Genomic DNA, 17,901 nt, shown 5'->3' with positions numbered 1-17,901 from the left:
AATATAATTTATTGGCCCAACTTCTGTTGGTGAGAGAGACCAAGCTTATGCACTTACACAGAGCTCTTCTTCTGGTCTGAGATACTAACTCAAAGTGTCACGGCTAAATACAAGCTTTGAACAGATTGTTTAGCATAAGTAGTTAACACATATTTCAACATATTTTAACGGGCCACTTCATCTTGAATGATCCCTTGAAATCTGTGTTAACTACTTATGCTAAACTATCTGTTCAAACCTTGTATTTAGCTGTGACACTGTGAGTTTCTTTCCCAGACCTGATGAAGAGCTCTGTGTAAGCTTGAATGCTTGTCTCTCTCATCAGCAGAAGTTGGGCCAATAAAAGATATTACCTCACCCACCTTGTCTCTCTAATATCCTGGGACCAACACAGATACAGCAACACTGCATACATGAAAAGTGCATGACTAATAGATTACTGAAACATTCCAGTGCAGTCCCTTTAGAACAACACTTGTAAACGAATCACCACTTTGATGCTGAGTTAACTATTGGCATGAGTAAGTATTGTAGGACTAGGCCCCTTATTTGTCACATCAGATTGCTCAGGATACATCCGAAGTAGAATATTACAGGATTAGAAGCTGATCCTGCAAACCTGACTCCTGTAATTCCTATTTAAGATTATTCAAGAGTCAGATTGTACATCTAGTAAAGTCTATCTGAGTTTTGCCATTGACATCACTGGAAGCAGGATCAGACCTAAAGGGAGTATGGTTTTCAGCATCAGGCCTTTTGCAACCATGTGTTTATCGAAGGTAGTTTCTTAACTATTTTAGAATAATATTCAATATCTCAATGTATTGATTTGAACTTACAAATAGACACAGGGTTTTCCAAATCAGACTAGACTAATTACTGTAAAATAATTTACAGGAAAACCAAAAAACCATAATGCACCTGGCCAGTCGTGCAATGCTATTCATGGAGAAAAGAAATCTTTCCTGACCTCTAGTGGCAATAAACTTATTTAATTATATTAGCTTTCCCTTACATTAGCATGCATAACTCCAAATGTTGTTACTGATCACAAAATTATCTGTCTTCTTTTTAAATCGATCGACAGTATTTGACTCTCTGACAGCAGTAAATTCCAACTATTCCCTTTGATTTAGTCTAACTTTACTTGCCATTAACTTCAGTGAGTTGACTTCTTATTATGGCACAGAGTAAAAAAGAAAGGCTGATCAAGTTTTCTTGAAGTTTCTTTCATTATTCACTGACTTGAGTGTGGTGTATTAATTTTAGCAATGTAATGTTTGTATAGCATATTACTTGAGTAGGGTGGTACTAGACTGGACAATACATTCAGTAGGAAGAAATGCCATTGCTAAAATATAATTGGGATATAATATTTATTTATACAGAACTATAACAATTTAGAAACTTTCTCTTTTCTATTCAGGTTCTTATACTGCAGCACTCATCGACTGTAGGGCCAGAAGGGACCACAGTGATCATCTGGTCTGACTTACTGCATAATACAGGCCATAAGACTTCCCCGAATTTAATTCCTGTTTGAATTAAAGCATATCTTTAAAACAAAATCCAATCTTGATTTTAAAATTGCCAGTGATGGAGAATCACTGTGATATCTTTGCACCTTCCAGCATTAATGCCTAGCAGCTACCATGTGAGGCTTTTTTCTTCATCTCTTACTCTTCTCAGGGGGAGCCTGGCTTGTGGATCCTCCCTATATCTGAAAACAAGCCTAGCTGCTTCATTTGATTAAAACTCAATATTTGTATTTGTATAGTGGTGGTTCCCAGGAGTGCTAATCATGGATCCAGTTTGCCTTGTAGTGTAATATGAACACTTCAGATACCCATGTAAAGCATTTGAATGCAGTCCATTCATTTAGACTACCTTTCATGTTTGGTTAAATCAACAAACCCATATATATCACTACTCTGCAGTGAAGTAAAAAAAACCCACTCCTACTGTACCAATGACAGGTATAAAACATTCTGCATGCTATTACATATCACTTCCCTCTTCCTTTTCCCCATCCTTGATGACTGGAAACCACTACAAGTTAAGCAAGGGACTGAATTTCAACTTACATAGGTCAGGCCAGTTGCTTTTTCAGGCCCTTTAGTTTCATTGTGCACACAGGATTCTGGGAACCACTGGACGTGATATCGACTCATACTAGTGTCTAAATGAACAAAACAGCAATACAAAAAGGAAGAGGAAAACATACATTACAGTTATGCTTTAGCCATCTGCAGCTTTCCTGGCTTTTCTGGATATAAAACCAAGGGATTTTAAGAACTTTGGAAGTGTCAGTTTCTTGCTGCTCATAAGCATTTAAAGTTCCCATGAATGAAAAGAAGAGAACATTAAACATGTCAATAACTTAATCCATGTGTTAGCGCAGTAAGGATGAACTAAAAAAATAAAATAAAGGGATTTAGCAGAAATTTAAGTGTTGATGAGAGGGAGAAAAAATCCCCATGGTTTATGCTGCCAAACATCTTGGGAATGATGGGAATGATTCAGTGCCAACCGTCTGTAACTGTTTACGTTGTCAGAACATTGCAATGCTGCTGCATGGCACCACTCGGTAAATCTGTGTTTGGACACGTGAAAATTTCCCTGAACCTTATACTTTCAGAATGTATCATGAAACCGCCTCCACATGTGGCCAACTGAAAGTCTAGTCACAGCTCTTAGGAATAATACTAAAGGCTTGCTCTTGCTCTCATTGAAGCCAGTGGCAAAACTCCCATGACTTCAATGGTGCAGACTCTACAACAGCAATTCCATAGTTATCACTGTGATTTTTAGTAAAAATTCTCTGAGAGCTCCAAACAGAATTGTAGTGGCAGGCGTAACATTTATAACCATTCATCTCAATCCAGACTGTATGATAAAGCAGACTAGGGCAAAACAAAGAGCAATGAAGAACTGAGACAGAAAACATGGTGGTATAAATGCATCTTGTTGTTTTCCTGGAGTATTCATATTTCTGTGCATAGTGGCTATAAAATTAAATGTCTATTATAGTAATTAACTTGATACACCAGAGTTGCTCATGCCAAGTGCATGATTATGGTTTTCTGGAATGGAAAAGAAATACCTTTGATGGCTTTAGGGTTGATCTGGCAATAGACTGCTATGAGCAATTTGGAAGCAGAAGAGAGGGATTACAAATTAAAGAGAAAATAAGTGATCTCTGAAGCCAACAAAAATTGTATTTGGTAAGAAAGACTGATTGGAAGTTTGTTCAAAATGGATTTTTGTAGCTGTTGTCTTCATAACAACATATATGCTAATTATTTTCATGACTGCTCTCGAAGCCCAAAGGTTTTCAATAAGAAATGAATGAAGAAACACTCAACTGTGTTCTAATTATTTTCTGTCATATTTTTTTAAAAATGTAGGTATTCTCACTTGAATCTGACCATTGTGGCTTTGGCATTAGACGTACCAGTCAGAGTGAGATACACACTCACAGTGCATCTCCAAGTAGGTCTCATCTGATTTCATCTGTTCTGATTCATTCAATTATTGCCTATTCTCTGTTTGCTCCTGCTCCTGAGACAAACACACAGGACATGCAGTCCATCATCTGTCATCTAGAGACCTGAAAACTCAGTACTATTCTATTAACCATCTGAAGTCTCTGATGAATGACTATATAGTGAATCTTCTTATTGATCTCCTACTATCTGATAATCAGCAATTTACTCTTTTAAAGTATACTTACATAAGGCAGACCTCTTATAGATCCATTCAAATTTTAAATTCAATACACTCGCTAGTCATTACATAAAAGTATTGCTGTTGGCTTTGTCACAGATTGAATGAGGCCTGGTTACCTGTCCACCAAGAACCGGAGAAGACCACTAATACTTCAAATAGGCCATCGAACACCTCCATATGAACAACCAGTGAAAGATGAGCTGGACTTGATGACCTCTCGAAGTCCCTGTCAGTCCTACATTTCTATGATTCTATGAATCTTGAGGTTTCGAAGTTTGCTTTGGTTAAGTATCTAACTGACCAGTCTGGAGTTGAGCTAATCCACGGTCTGGAAATCTCATGAAATTAGGATTTCAGCGTAATATCTAATGTATTTCCAGGTTTTGGCCAGGTAGGAAATTCTGTGCAAACTGTGGGGCTCTGTCCAGCTCCCCACCTGTAATCTGATCTTTCCACCTGGGCATACAGATACCCTGCTCACACCTCATTCCTTTCTTCCTTCCTGCCTATCCATTCAGGCAGTGGCAACCTCTTTGTCTCTCTACCGGGAAGCTAAGAAGTGAACTCAAAGCACAACTTTCCAAGAAGCTTCCTGCTGCTGGATTCAAATGAGATTGTTGCTGGGCTGGTGTGAAGAAAGTCTGTAATATCTCTAATTACTGCTCATGTTTTCTGTTGTTTTTTTGTTATCATTCACATTTCATATCCCAATAACAACCTGACCACTGACCCCCCTAGATATAACTGCCACACCAAAACCGTATACCTTCTTTTTTTTAGTTTTATAAACAGTTAAAATTACTTCAAATACTTGTTTTAACATATATATATATAACCAGTCATGGCTGGAATGCATGAATAGTAATAGATACGGATAAGGTTACTTGCTGTGTTTCCATTCTAAAGGGCCTTTTTCATTGAGATGATTTTCCTAAACTTGTTCATTTGGGACTAAAATTTTTCAGGTATTGTCTCTGGACATTTTTGGAGAGTTTGAGTGAAAAAAGGAGTTCAGGTATTTTGGCTAGAAAGAAGACTGAAAGGAAATTAAAAAATAATAATAATCCCAAAACCCACCAATAAAAAACAAAACTTTATAGCATCCATGATTTGGGATAGAAAACTGAAATGTGGGAGGGAAAAACAGTCTCTAGGTTAGCAATGTACTTTTTCAATGGTTGGAGGGATGTTTTTGCTTTGGCAGAGTAACAGATATAAAAAAATATCATGCTTTGTTTATGCAGGATACATGTTTAGTAACAACATCACCTTTAAAAATAACTATATCCCAATATATTTGAAAACAAATAGATCTAGTGGATCTGAGGTATGAAAGCCAAACCTAGTGAGAAACTTTTCTAAACGTTTGAAAATACATTTCCTTTTTCTTTATTAGGGTGCTAACTATGAGTGTAAATTGTGTGACTCTAGGGTTTTTATCTATAAGATAGTGTATATCTGTGAGATTTAAACACATGCAAAAGAAAAACTTACTGTAGCTTTTCCCATCAGCAATGTGCATTGGCCCCTACTGAGATCACTACTGTACTTTTCTTTGGATTTTTTTGTTCATCTATCAACTATAAACATGGCAATAGGAACTCTTGCTGCTAATGCAATGGGCAACCAATTCAAGCTGTTGTTTAATCTAATAGCAGAGTCACTAAGGCTCATGATTCAGAATTATAGACAGTTGAAGTTAATTCACTATAATCTATAGTCATGCCTGGAAGTCACATATGAAAAGTTGTTTGTGAAGTTAATATTAGTAAGAATAGCCAATATGCAGTAAGATTCTTTCATTAGCATAGCTAGTTTTAGCAGAAAACCTGGCTATTCCTTGTAACTATAACTTTTGAAATTAAAGAGACTAACAAAAAACCGCTGCCTTGCTACCTTGAATTGGGATGGATTTAAGCGTGTGCTTAAATGCTCGCCTAAATAGGTGCCTTATATCCATATCTAGGTGCCTGAATAGAATTGAGTTGATTTTCAGAGGTGCCAAGCACTACAACTCATTGAAAAGTTTTAGATTAAAAATACTTTAGATTTTTGCAAAACAAAACAAAACAAAAAACAAAGACATAATTTTTTAGGTTTTTTTTACATAAAACAAACAGAAAACAATGTTTTAACTTTTCTAAACCCAAAAATTTCAGTTTTAATTAAAAAAACTGAGTAATCAATGGAAAATTGTGACAAAAATGAAAAGAAGATTTTTTTTATTTAAATTCCCAATGCCAAATAATTGGCATTTTTCAAGCTTCTTTACACCCTTAATGCCTACAAAAGTCCTGGGGAGCTCCAGGAGCTCAACACCCTTCAGACTCACGTTATTTTTATTCAGGAGCATAAATATGGATTTAGAATCCCAACTTTAAGCACCCAGGTTTGGAATGCTTTGCCTAAACCATTAAAACCTTGTTTAAATAAGGCTTGATATGGGTAACTCCAGACCTGTAGGCATATAGCCTACATCTGCTAAATCTTGTAATCTCAAACCAGTGTTTGAAGCTTAGTTTTGTTTTGAATACCAAAAACAATTTTAGTTGATATTGTTACTACTCCTCAGCTGGGATTTTTGGTTAAAATGATTCTAAAGTTGATTGTAAAATAAACAAAATAATGGTAAAAAATCTTAAAAAAATAAGTAACCTCTACTCATTTTCTCTGCCAACATACTCTATGTTTCTGTTCTGCTGTGTTTTCCTCCTGGTGCTGGCTATGTGAATAATTTATCAAATGTGGTTTATTTTTTCTATCATGTTACCACAGACAACTTCTTTCTTTGCCTCAGATGCTTTTTTTCCTACATCACAGTGAATGTTTTGCTGCTGAAGGGTGTCAGGACAAAAATCTAGGAAGCTGAAGTCTTTTGCATAGCTAGAATAGGTATTGGTATAGCGTGGGCAGTAGCAGTATGACAGTCCCACCCCAGCAAGCCAATGTGCCTCACTATTGTTCTGAGAGATAAAAGGGCATTTATTTCCTTGTATTTGAGCTCATGCAACCTAGTGGATAGAGCACTGAACTGGGACTTGGAAATGCTGGGTTCTACTACCAGCTGTGACACTGGACTGCTAGGAAACCTTGGGCAAGTCAGTTCATCTCTGTGCCCTCTAGTTTACGCATCTGTAAAATGGGGTTAATGATACTGACCTCCTAGGTAAGGAACTTGGAGCTCTATGGCTGAAAAGTATTATATATGAGAGGTTTCAGAGTAGCAGCCGTGTTAGTCTGTATCCGCAAAAAGAACAGGAGTACTTGTGGCACCTTAGAGACTAACAAATTTATTAGAGCATAAGCTTTCGTGGGCTACTGAAAGTAGTAGCCCATGAAAGCTTATGCTCTAATAAATTTGATAGTCTATAAGGTGCCACAAGTACTCCTGTTCTTTTTATTATATATGAGGTTGGGTATAGTATTATTATTCAGTTCTGTGCATGTTTGTTGACACAGGTTGGTGTAAGAGTACCAATGAGTGCCAGCCAGGATACTGTTGCTCTCCAAATGAGGATATTTGTTTATGAGCAAATGGACTGTGAAAACTTATTTAAAAGAGTCCATCAGACAAGGCTTGCTTGAAAACAATGAGCTTACTGCCAGACTACGGCTTGTATGGCTAGCACCTCCAAAACGTTCACCTTAAGTTTTCAGAGTTTCATTAAAGCCAGTCATAGTTTTCTGTAGACTTTCCTTTACATTCCAGTTCTCCCTGGATACCCAACTTAAATTGCCAAGTTTGCACAATTTTGATAGCCTCTCTAATCTAAGGGAGATTAAAGAAAAAGAACTAATTAAAGAATTAAGGTGAAAGAATTAAAAGCATTAAAGATAAAGAACTCAATAATAGTGGGGGATTTCAATTATCCCCATATTGACTGGGAACATGTCACCTGAGGATGAAATGCAGAGACAAAATTTCTCAATACTTTAAATGACTGCTTCTTGGAGCAGCTGGTACAGGAACCCACAAGGGGAGCGGAAACTCTCGATTTAGTCCTGAGTGGAGCGCACGATCTGGTCCAAGAGGTAATTATAACAGGACCGTTTGGAAATAGTGACCATAATATAATAACATTTAACATTCCTGTGGTGGGAAGAACACCTCAGAAACCCAACACTGTGGCATTTAATTTCAGAATGGGGAACTATGCAAAAATGAGGAGGTTAATTAAACAGAAATTAAAAGGTACAGTGAAAAGTGTCCATGCAGCTTCCAGGGATTTCATTCTAGTCAAAGACACCATAATAGAGGCCCAACTTAAATGTATACCCCAAATTAAAAAAGCACAATAAAAGAATTAAAAAAGAGCCACCGTGGCTTAACAACCATGTAAAAGAAGCAGTGAGAGATAAAAAGGTATCTTTTAAAAATTGGAAGTCAAATCCTAGTGAGGTAAATAGAAAGGAGCACAAACACTGTCAAATTAAGTGTAAAAATGAAATAAGAAAAGCCAAAAAGGAGTTTGAAGAACAGCTAGCCAAATACTCAAAAGGCAATAACAAAATGTTGTTTAAGTACATCAGAAGCAGGAAGCCTGTTAAACAACCAGTGGGGCCCCTGGACAATCGAGATACAAAGGAGCACTTAAAGACGATAAAGTCATTGTGGATAAACCAAATGAATTCTTTGCTTTGGTCTTCACGGTTGAGGATGTTAGGGAGATTCCCAAACCTGAGCTGTCCTTTGTAGGGTGACAAATCTGAGGAACTGTCACAGATTGAAGTGTCACTAGAGGAGGTTTTGGAATTAATTGATGAACTTAACAGTAAAAAGTCACCGGGACCAGATGGCATTCACCCAAGAGTTCTGAAAGAACTCAAATGTGAAATTGTGGAACTATTAACTAGGGTTTGTAACCTGTCCTTTAAATCAGATAGGGAACAAAGTATAGGAATAAATGGTAAATTTTGAGAATGGAGAGGGGTAACTAGTGGTGTTCCCCAAGGGTCAGTCCTAGGACCGATCCTATTCAACTTATTCATAAATGATCTGGAGAAAGGGGTAAACAGTGAGGTGGCAAAGTCTGCAGATGATACTAAACAGCTCAAGATAGTTAAGACCAAAGCAGACTGTGAATAACTTCAAAAAGATCTCACAAAACTAAGTGATTAGGCAACAAAATGGTAAATGAAATTTAATGTGGATTAATGTAAAGTAAATCACATTGGAAAAAATAACCCCAACTATACATACAATATGATGGGGGCTAAATTAACTACAACCAATCAGGAAAAAGATCTTGGAGTCATCATGGATAGCTCTCTGAAGACGTCCACGTAGTGTGCAGCGGCAGTCAAAAAAGCAAACAGGATGTTAGGAATCATTAAAAAAAGGGATAGAGAATAAGACAGAGAATATCTAATTGCCCCTATATAAATCCATGGTATGCCCACATCTTGAATACTGCGTACAGATGTGGTCTCCTCATCTCAAAAAAGATATACTGGCATTAGAAAAGGTTCAGAGAAGGGCAACTAAAATGATTAGGGGGTTGGAACGGGTCTCGTAAGAGGAGAGATTAAAGAGGCTAGGACTTTTCAGCTTGGAAAAGAGGAGACTAAGGGGGGATATGATAGAGGTATATAAAATCATGAGTGATGTGGAGAAAGTGAATAAGGAAAAGTTATTTACTTGTTCCCATAATATAAGAACTAGAGGCCACCAAATGAAATGAATGGGCAGCAGGTTTAAAACAAATAAAAGGAAGTTCTTCTTCACACAGAGCACAGTCAACCTGTGGAACTCCTTGCCTGAGGAGGTTCTGAAGGCTAGGACCATAACAGGGTTTAAAAGAGAACTGGATAAATTCATGGAGGTTAAGTCCATTAATGGCTATTAGCCAGGATGGCTAAGGAATGGTGTCCCTAGCCTCTGTTTGTCAGAGGATGGTGATGGACAGCAGGAGAGAGATCACTTGATCATTACCTGTTAGGTTCACTCCTTTTGGGGCACCTGGCATTATCCACTGTTGATAGAGAGGATGCTGGGCTGGATGGATCTTTGGTTTGACCCAATATGGCCGTTCTTATGCACACATTATGTAAATTTGTACAAAAGATTTACATAAAATGTGTTCAAATTTGGCAATTGAAGTTTGGTGCACAGGGAGAATTTGGCCCATTATATAGTTCAAAACAGATGTCTTCAACAAGAATAGCATAGTCTAGGATTTAATTCCAATGAAAACTCAAGCTTCAGCTACAGATTCCCCTTGTACAGTAATGCTGAACTTATCTCTGTGTTTGCCAGAGAATTTGGAACAACGTGGTGTGGGTGATAATTCACAGTGGAAAGAAATGTGCCTACATGTGGTAAAAAAAAGATCAAAAGAAGACTATGAAACTAGAAATAATAAAGCTTTTACTGGGGTAGCATGAAAAGATCTAACTCAGAATGTTTCAAGTACAAGTAGCAAATTTAAGTCAAATTATTGGTTTAGTGTATGAGAATACTGTGTATTTATATGTTGTGTCTTTCATCAAAAAGGACCCCAACAAATTAGACAAATGTAACTAGCTAAATATACAAACTGTGTTGCTAAAGGGATCTTTATCAGAGCTGAGCAAATTATTTACAGTGAATAATGTAAAACTAAATTCAGTCTACTTTTGGAAACAAGCAGACTGTAATTTCCTTTAATTTATCCCATATTCAAAATTACTCAAATCATTAGTTGTATGTGTACCTTACTTTATAGATCAATGGCAAATAGTTTGCTTCAAGTATTCCATATCATTTGAAAGGTGTTGATTGGTTGTGATTAGCCACATAAGTGACATGGTTTGGTTTTTGTTCCCTTATTAGGGGTTTGATTCTACAAGATTCTGAGCACTTTGGCCCTCATTCAACAAAGCACTTAAGCATGTGAGATATCCTGTTGACTTAAATAGTTAAGCATGTGCTTAAGTGGATCGTGGCCAGAATGCTCGGCCTCTGGCAGGATTGCGTCACGAGGAGTATGCATCTTATTAACAGGAGAAGGGCTTGAACATGTCTCTAGGGCTTCGAGAAAGAGGTAGAAGATAAACAGGATGAGGGAAGTTAAACAATTTCCTTTCTGGATCATAAAGAACTATGCCAAGGCATCATTTCTACACAAATTAGATGATTGCAAGATTTATTGACTGGCTAAAGCTTTTAAATTTAACTGCACATCACAAAATTACATTCACACCAAGCAGGTGAAGTCTTAGTTGAAAGGGGCTTGTCTAGAGACTTCTCTAGCTTATTTAACTGCCTCTGTGGCAAGTGCTATAACAAGAGATTTGGGGAGCTGCATACATATGCTGTGATGAGCAGTATTCCAACATCCTAGATAGAATGTACTATTTTCACAGGGCTAAATGGTCACATGAGGATCTGCCCAGCACCAAGAGCAACACGGGGTTATGCTGCCCTTAGAGCAGCCTAGGAGGGTAATTCTGAATCTCCCAGTCATAGACTCTCTTCCTGACTTTCTGCCACTTGAGGGAGGGAGAAAACCATGCCGGGTCTATCCCCACTCAGTATACAACCCTTGGCAAGCCAAGGCAGCTACGTTGCTGAGTGGGCTGGAGGGAGTAGAGCCAAGGTTCTTCTCACTGCCCACCCTCTCCTGCACTGTGGAACCTGCTTCCACACCCACGCTGCTACCCATGATATCAGTAGCTGGTGCATAGGCGAAAGAAGACATCTTTTACCTTTGTGCCACCATGGTAGCTGGGCCATGCTTCAGCCCTGGGTGAATACTGAAACATGCAAGCTTAAAATTTACTTTTCATGAGCATTTGTATAAGTAAAACTCAACTGCTGCAATGTGCCTGGAAAGCAAATATAAAAAACAGGCATGAACATGGATAAAGTTCAAGTAAATACATGTGATTTTATGTATTTATTTATTCATTTATTGTTGATCCTCTTATCTACTTTTCTCTCCACTGCTAAAAAGCAGCTAAATCTCTGATGATCCTCACAGTAGCAACTATTTGACAGAACACAGAAACACTACAAAATGGCTTAAGAAAGAGAGTGAAGAAACTGAAGATAGACAGAATGTAATTATAATTACCAGTAATTACTGGTTTCTAAGCTGGGATTTGACTGGTGTCCTACTAAGGTTAACAACACTCTTCTTGCAAAAAGTGCTGTGGGTTTTTTAGAGACTGCAAGCGAACAGGCCTTTTTATGTCTCCTGTGAAATGTGGTGTCTTTTGCAAACATTATAAACTCTATTCCAAAGCTAAGCCATTGAAACTAGAGGGAAAAGTGAATCTATTCACTGGCTGAATTCTCAATGGCATTTCCGGTAACAGTCAGGACATTCCCCTGTGGAACGTATCTCAGGATGAGGTCCTAATCTTAACATTCTAGTAACAAAAACTCTTTTCTTTTAGGTGAGTGTCCTATACTGTCCTAATGGTTTAGTGTGTGTGTGTGTGTGGGGGGGTCCCCATAAAAGTCCTTTACATTCCTGCAAAAATGTTGCTGCTCTCCTGCTCTTTTTTTCACCTCCTATGCAGTCCTAGGCATGTTTTCTTCTGCAATAGCATATTCATGACAGTTTATCTGTTTGTTCCTTTACCCAGTAAAGGCATAAGAAGAAAAGATTCCAAAATGCCAAACAGTGGATTTTATTATACGCAGTTATGGTTCTCATGACAGCTCTGAAAAAAACACCCCACCTTTAATGATCACTTATTCATACAGCACAATTAAAATAAACACCAAAAACCCTTGGCTGGCATTTAAACTACATTCAAATAAACAGTTCTTTCAAAAGGTAATCTGTATTGTTTCCTGCTCTAATATGGAATATTAGTGGTTGTGTTTAAATTGTTAAGAATTTGGTTCTAAACTCTCTGCCATTTAAAACTCACTCTCTCTCTGTCTAGAATGCATCATTTGGATAATAAAGTGGTAATTCCCTTCCAAGAATGACATTAATGGAAAGTGTGTAATTTAAAGATGGGCCCAAGCCACAATGTGTTTATCCACATCTCGATGCATACTGCACCGATGATTGACAGCATTTTCATCCAGGGATTTTGTGTGAGCCCACAGGTAGAGTACATGAAACAATATATTTTACTAAGAGTTCTGTTTGCCAGCAATGTCCACAGGTACCCCGTTTTTTGTAAGGGAAATTTTGCCTATTGTAGAAACTATAATGCCGCACTTTTCCATGTCTGGTACCATATGAAGCTAAGATTCAGGCTAGTTACTCAGGGCCAGATTTTCAAAGGTATTTAGGTGCCTAAAGATACAGATGGATGCTTTTGAAAATCACACTAGACACATAACTCTCATTGCTTAGGTACTTTTGAAAATCCCACTAGGGACCTATTTGTATTTTTAAGTGCCTAAAAACCTTTAAAAATCTGCTCCTTAGTCAAGGCAGTTAGTTAACTGGTATTGACATGCCGAGTCTCCAAATGAGTGAAATGTTAATATCTTCACATGTAGCTTAACAGTGATTAGAAGAATTCACTTTATAGAGAGACCTGATCATGGTTAACTAGACAAGAATGAATCTGAAAAAGTGAAAAATGTAAACTGTATAAACAGATGTTACTGAGGCAAAAGAAAGATGATGTTTTTGGAAACATACCAGTCTTTCTTGAACAGTAGAAAAAACAAACTAATTCGGACAAACAGTTTGTTCAATGGTTAGCCAATACATAGTTTTTTAAGTTCCTTGTTAAAATGAGTCTTTTCTGGAAATAATTTCCCAACTAATGTGACATTGCATGTCTTGTCAGTAATTTTATAAAATTCCACAGTATGGTAAGCACACCCAGCACTACTGTGAAACTGTACACCCTAGACTACAGTGCACCCCATACACCCGGGACTACAGTGAAACTGACTAAACTGGACTAAAGTGAAACTGTGTAATTGTTTGAGGAAGTATAATAAAGTATCATGATACATTAGTAAATCGCCAGGTACTCAAACAGTGATCTCCCTTCTGGAGTAATTATTACTAACTGAAATAATTCCCCACACTAACAAATGTATTGTCCAGTGAGTCAGATCCAGCAGCCCTTACTCACTTTGAATAACCCCATTAACTTAATGGAACTGCTTGCATATAGAAGGGTTGCATATAGACCCAATGCCTGTTAGAGATCATACTAGGAAGCATTCGCATTATTTTTAACCTTGCAGGATGAAAATGACCTGTTACAAACAAACAGTCTGTGCAAACAGTCACTTCATTTATCTTCCCGCACTAAGAAAGAGCTAGTTTTGTTTTCCAAAGATCTGGTTGTGAAAGCTTTTGTGGCAGCTTTCTATCTGCTTTGCCTTGCCCTGTGTTTTATTCTTCTCTGTAATTTAATTGATTATTCCTGTTCAGTTGATTTATCAGACAGTGCAGGATAGAGTCTTTGCCCCTCCCTGCATCAATCCCTGTTTAAGACATTCTTTGCTTTGCATTTCTGGTAAGTATTAAAGCAAAGAATCAAATCTGAAGCCAAATACAAATATTTTTTAAACATCTATACTTTCAAGCAAAAGCAAGGGGCAAACAATTCAACATTAAGTGGAAACACTGATGAACTCAATAAAATGATGTTTAATATGGGCCAAATGCTATAGTCATGACTCAGGCAGAATACTGATTGAATGGGAGTTTGCCTAAGTAAGAATAGCTGTATTATCCCTAAATAAGAGCCACTAAAACATCAATTGTGTTGCAGCAATGGGTTTAGGACACAGTACTGTTACATTTTGCATTGGAAGGAAATCATCACACTAAATTACAGTACGTTATTCTCACTGATGAGAATTACTGCAGTAAGTGACGAGACTGATTGAAGTACATCTATAGCAGGGGTTCTTCAACTGGGGCTCGTGATCCTTCAGGGGGTCACAAGGTGGTTACATGGAGGTTGAGAACTGACAGCTCCCAGCCCCCATTAAATTAAATTATTCTCCCCCACCCCCCATTTTTAATGTAGAAGGGGAGAATCACACTCAGAGGCTTGCTGTGTGAAAGGGGTCACGTACAAAAAGTTTGAAAACCACTGATCTATAGAGAATAAAGTTCCTCTTTTTTGATTCCATGGGAAACATCTCATTTAAACCCCCCAAGGGTTTTTAATATTGGAGGAACTTGAAGGCTTCTCAGCCAAAGTCCAAAACCCCAGCTTCCTAGTCACCAAACTGCTGTGGGGCAGGGGAAACATGAGAAGCCTTTTATTTTTGCAGTTTCAGTCTTGATTATTGCACAAGATTTTCTTAGGACCTTAATTGTCATAAGCAGCTAATCCTTTTAGGTTAGAGATTCAGAATGCATCTGTTCCTGGCAACAGACTTTACACTCTGACTCTCCAGCTCCCAGCGCCAAGGAGTTAACAGTGATTTGTTTGACTTGGTTCCACTGCCTCACATAAATAGCACGTAATTTCTAATTTCACACAGTCAAGATGGCCAGAAAATCCAACCACAAGCAAGTTCTTCTTTTCATTGATAAAATTTGAATTCATGCTACTTATGGAATGTACAGTGTTTCTCTAATCCCAGTCCTGTGTCCAATGGAGGAAATGAAAGGCATGTTTTTCTTCTGAACAAGAAACCATTGTATCTGTCTAATTACTATATACTTTTGTGATAATTATGCTGGGTAAAATGATGTGTGTTTGCTAAGTGCTTTGCACAACTCGAGGTGTAGAGTTATTCCCGTTAACACACATCCTGAAGTGCATGTATAATTGCCATTATAAAACAGCATTCAGCCTGAATATTATTTTAACACAGAAGACCAGATCCTACATTGCTTGCATGCCCCAAGTTCAGTGATATTAATGGAACATTCAGAATGAGGCCCATAAAGAAGAGAAGATTGAGTCCAGAGAAGTCAATCTGGCCTTCCAACCTGTGGCATTCATTGGCATGCATATATATATAATTAGATGCTCTGAAAGTCTACTCAATCATAAATAGAAATATGTATTGGAGGGTGTAGTAAAGCCATAAATAAATGTATTGTAAAATAATGTATTGTATTATCCCCTACACTTCCTGGGATGGACAGAACAGAAGTCAGGCTGTGGAAGGAGGCCGTGCAGTCTTCATGGCATCATTCCTCTCTTCCCTTGGCCCACAGAGACTCTTTTGAAAGTGCCACAGAGGGATATAGGTTTTCTATGTGGGGTTATGGTGTGCTGGTTTGGGGATGCAGGGACAGCTGCAACAACATCACCATATTTCCTTGAAATACTCCAGATTTTTGCAGTAAGTTAGAGGGTCTCTGTGTGGATGGCCTGTGCTTCCAGGAAACCACAGGCCTAGAGTGAAAACCCCTACCATTCATAAAAACAATATTCTCAACACCAGCACCCCTATCTAGCACTTCCCCCGGGGGAACAACAACAACAACAACAAATCCAAAATTCAAAGACAAAACAAAAAGACCTGAAATAAACAAATCAGCCAAAAAACAATCCTAAGAAAAGAGATGAGCCAGAGACTCTGTAAAAACCACTAGGGACTCTACTGTTGCTAAGTTATTTCACATAGAAGGTACTCAGATACTACAGTCATTGGCAGCAGTAGAAACTCTAAGATAGATAGATCCATGGTTGAAGGATAAACCTGGTTTCCAGACTGAAATCCAAGGAAACTTCACAAGTCTAAAGCTGTGGTTTCCCCGCATCTACACATGAGTAACCTGTGCAGCAGAATGATCTAGCTCATTGTAAACATGTGTACAAAAACAATTTCTTAATGATTATTAGTATAGTACATGAACATTTCATTGTTTAAAGTTTTATTAAGAGACAATTTAAAGTAATTATTTATTAAAAATAAAATGGTTTCTTACAGATAAAAATAGTCTTTATACCAATATTTTACGTCAGTTTAACTTTCAATTCAAAGGATCCACAAAGCACCCTCTAGAGTAGCCACTTCATCCATCATTAAAACACAATCATTTCTGGTTTGGAGCATGAGAGCTGTTTAATATAGTTCACCGCAACACTTCACAACCACTCATGACAATAAGTGAAGAAGAATACCACAACCACTTGCAACTGCAGTGGTAGATTTCCTTTCTTAGTTGTTATCTGGCCAAGATGTCAGTACTAAGATCAAAATTCTTGTTAAAGAAGTCATGAGACCTTTATTTTTACTGACTTTATTATGCTACTTGATTAAAGTAAAATGTTAGATTTAGAATTTAAAAAAAACATGCACACAAAAACAATGTAGAGTTTTGAGGGGGAAGTAGAAAACTTTTGATCTATACTTTAACGTTTCATTACACCTTGTGTTCCATTTCACGTCTTTTAGGGATGGACATGAGCATGATTTCTTCATCTCTTTTCATTGTTATTTATATTAAAGTAGCAGAGGCCATTCAGGAGTAAGGCTCTATCGTAGTAGGCCCTGTGTAACTACAAACCGAGACCGAGTCCCTGCCCCCGCAAAGAACTTTCAGTCTAATTTTAAAAACAATGAGTGATTATAATTATCAGAGCGAGGACAACGGTAACAGTGATAAGCATATACAGTTAAATAATCTTGCTGTGGGCGGAATAGATTGTTTAAAGCCATTATTTATTTATTTTAAATACTAAGATATAAATTCATAGGCATCCCTGACAGACAAGATGCTTGAACCTGCTGTGGCGAAGAAGAGGGAGCCATGATCACACTTGCAGGTCAGGAAGATAATTTTAATCATCACAATCCCTACTTGATTCTGGAAGGCAGTGAAGGCTAAGCTCTTTTTGGCTTCCAAACCTAATTAGACACTTACATTTTATGGCATTTGTCTTTTAGGAAAGATAAAAACATAAAAAAAAGTTGTTGGGCACTATATTTACTGAGAAGCAGGGGATCATAAAACACATGAAGCCAGCCCACTGTAAAGATTTTTCCTGCTATCAGGATGTATTGTTCACCCATATTTACTCTGGCAACTATGCTGGCAGGTATTGTGTTGGATCCTGGTGCATGACCCCTGCTGGCAGTCAGCATAGTCCCAAACTTAGGTGAAGGCAGGCTAGAAAATGGGCATAGGCAGGGCAGCCAGGAAGCCCTATTTTTTTTTTTTTTTAAATGGAGATAGCCTATCTCCTAGAACTGGAAGGGACCTTGAAAAGTCATTGAGTCTAGCCCCCTGCCTTCACTAGCAGGACCAAGTACTGATTTTGCTCCAGATCCCTAAATGGCCCTCT

General features: G+C 37.7%; 1 protein-coding gene across 4 annotated transcripts in view; it reads right to left on the bottom strand.

The window, feature by feature from the left end:
- ANOS1 (anosmin 1) overlaps positions 1-17,901 on the bottom strand; it is a 190,975-nt gene that overhangs the window by 16,783 nt on the left and 156,291 nt on the right. For all 4 annotated transcript variants that reach the window (XM_054008140.1, XM_054008166.1, XM_054008149.1 and 1 more), the window contains one exon: positions 2,085-2,179. In XM_054008140.1, the coding sequence (XP_053864115.1) occupies positions 2,085-2,179 (95 nt within the window). The remainder of the gene's footprint in view (positions 1-2,084; positions 2,180-17,901) is intronic.

Source organism: Malaclemys terrapin, chromosome 1, assembly GCF_027887155.1.
Source record: "Malaclemys terrapin pileata isolate rMalTer1 chromosome 1, rMalTer1.hap1, whole genome shotgun sequence".
NCBI lineage: Eukaryota > Metazoa > Chordata > Testudines > Emydidae > Malaclemys > Malaclemys terrapin.
This window is presented reverse-complemented; position numbering and strand designations above follow the sequence as displayed.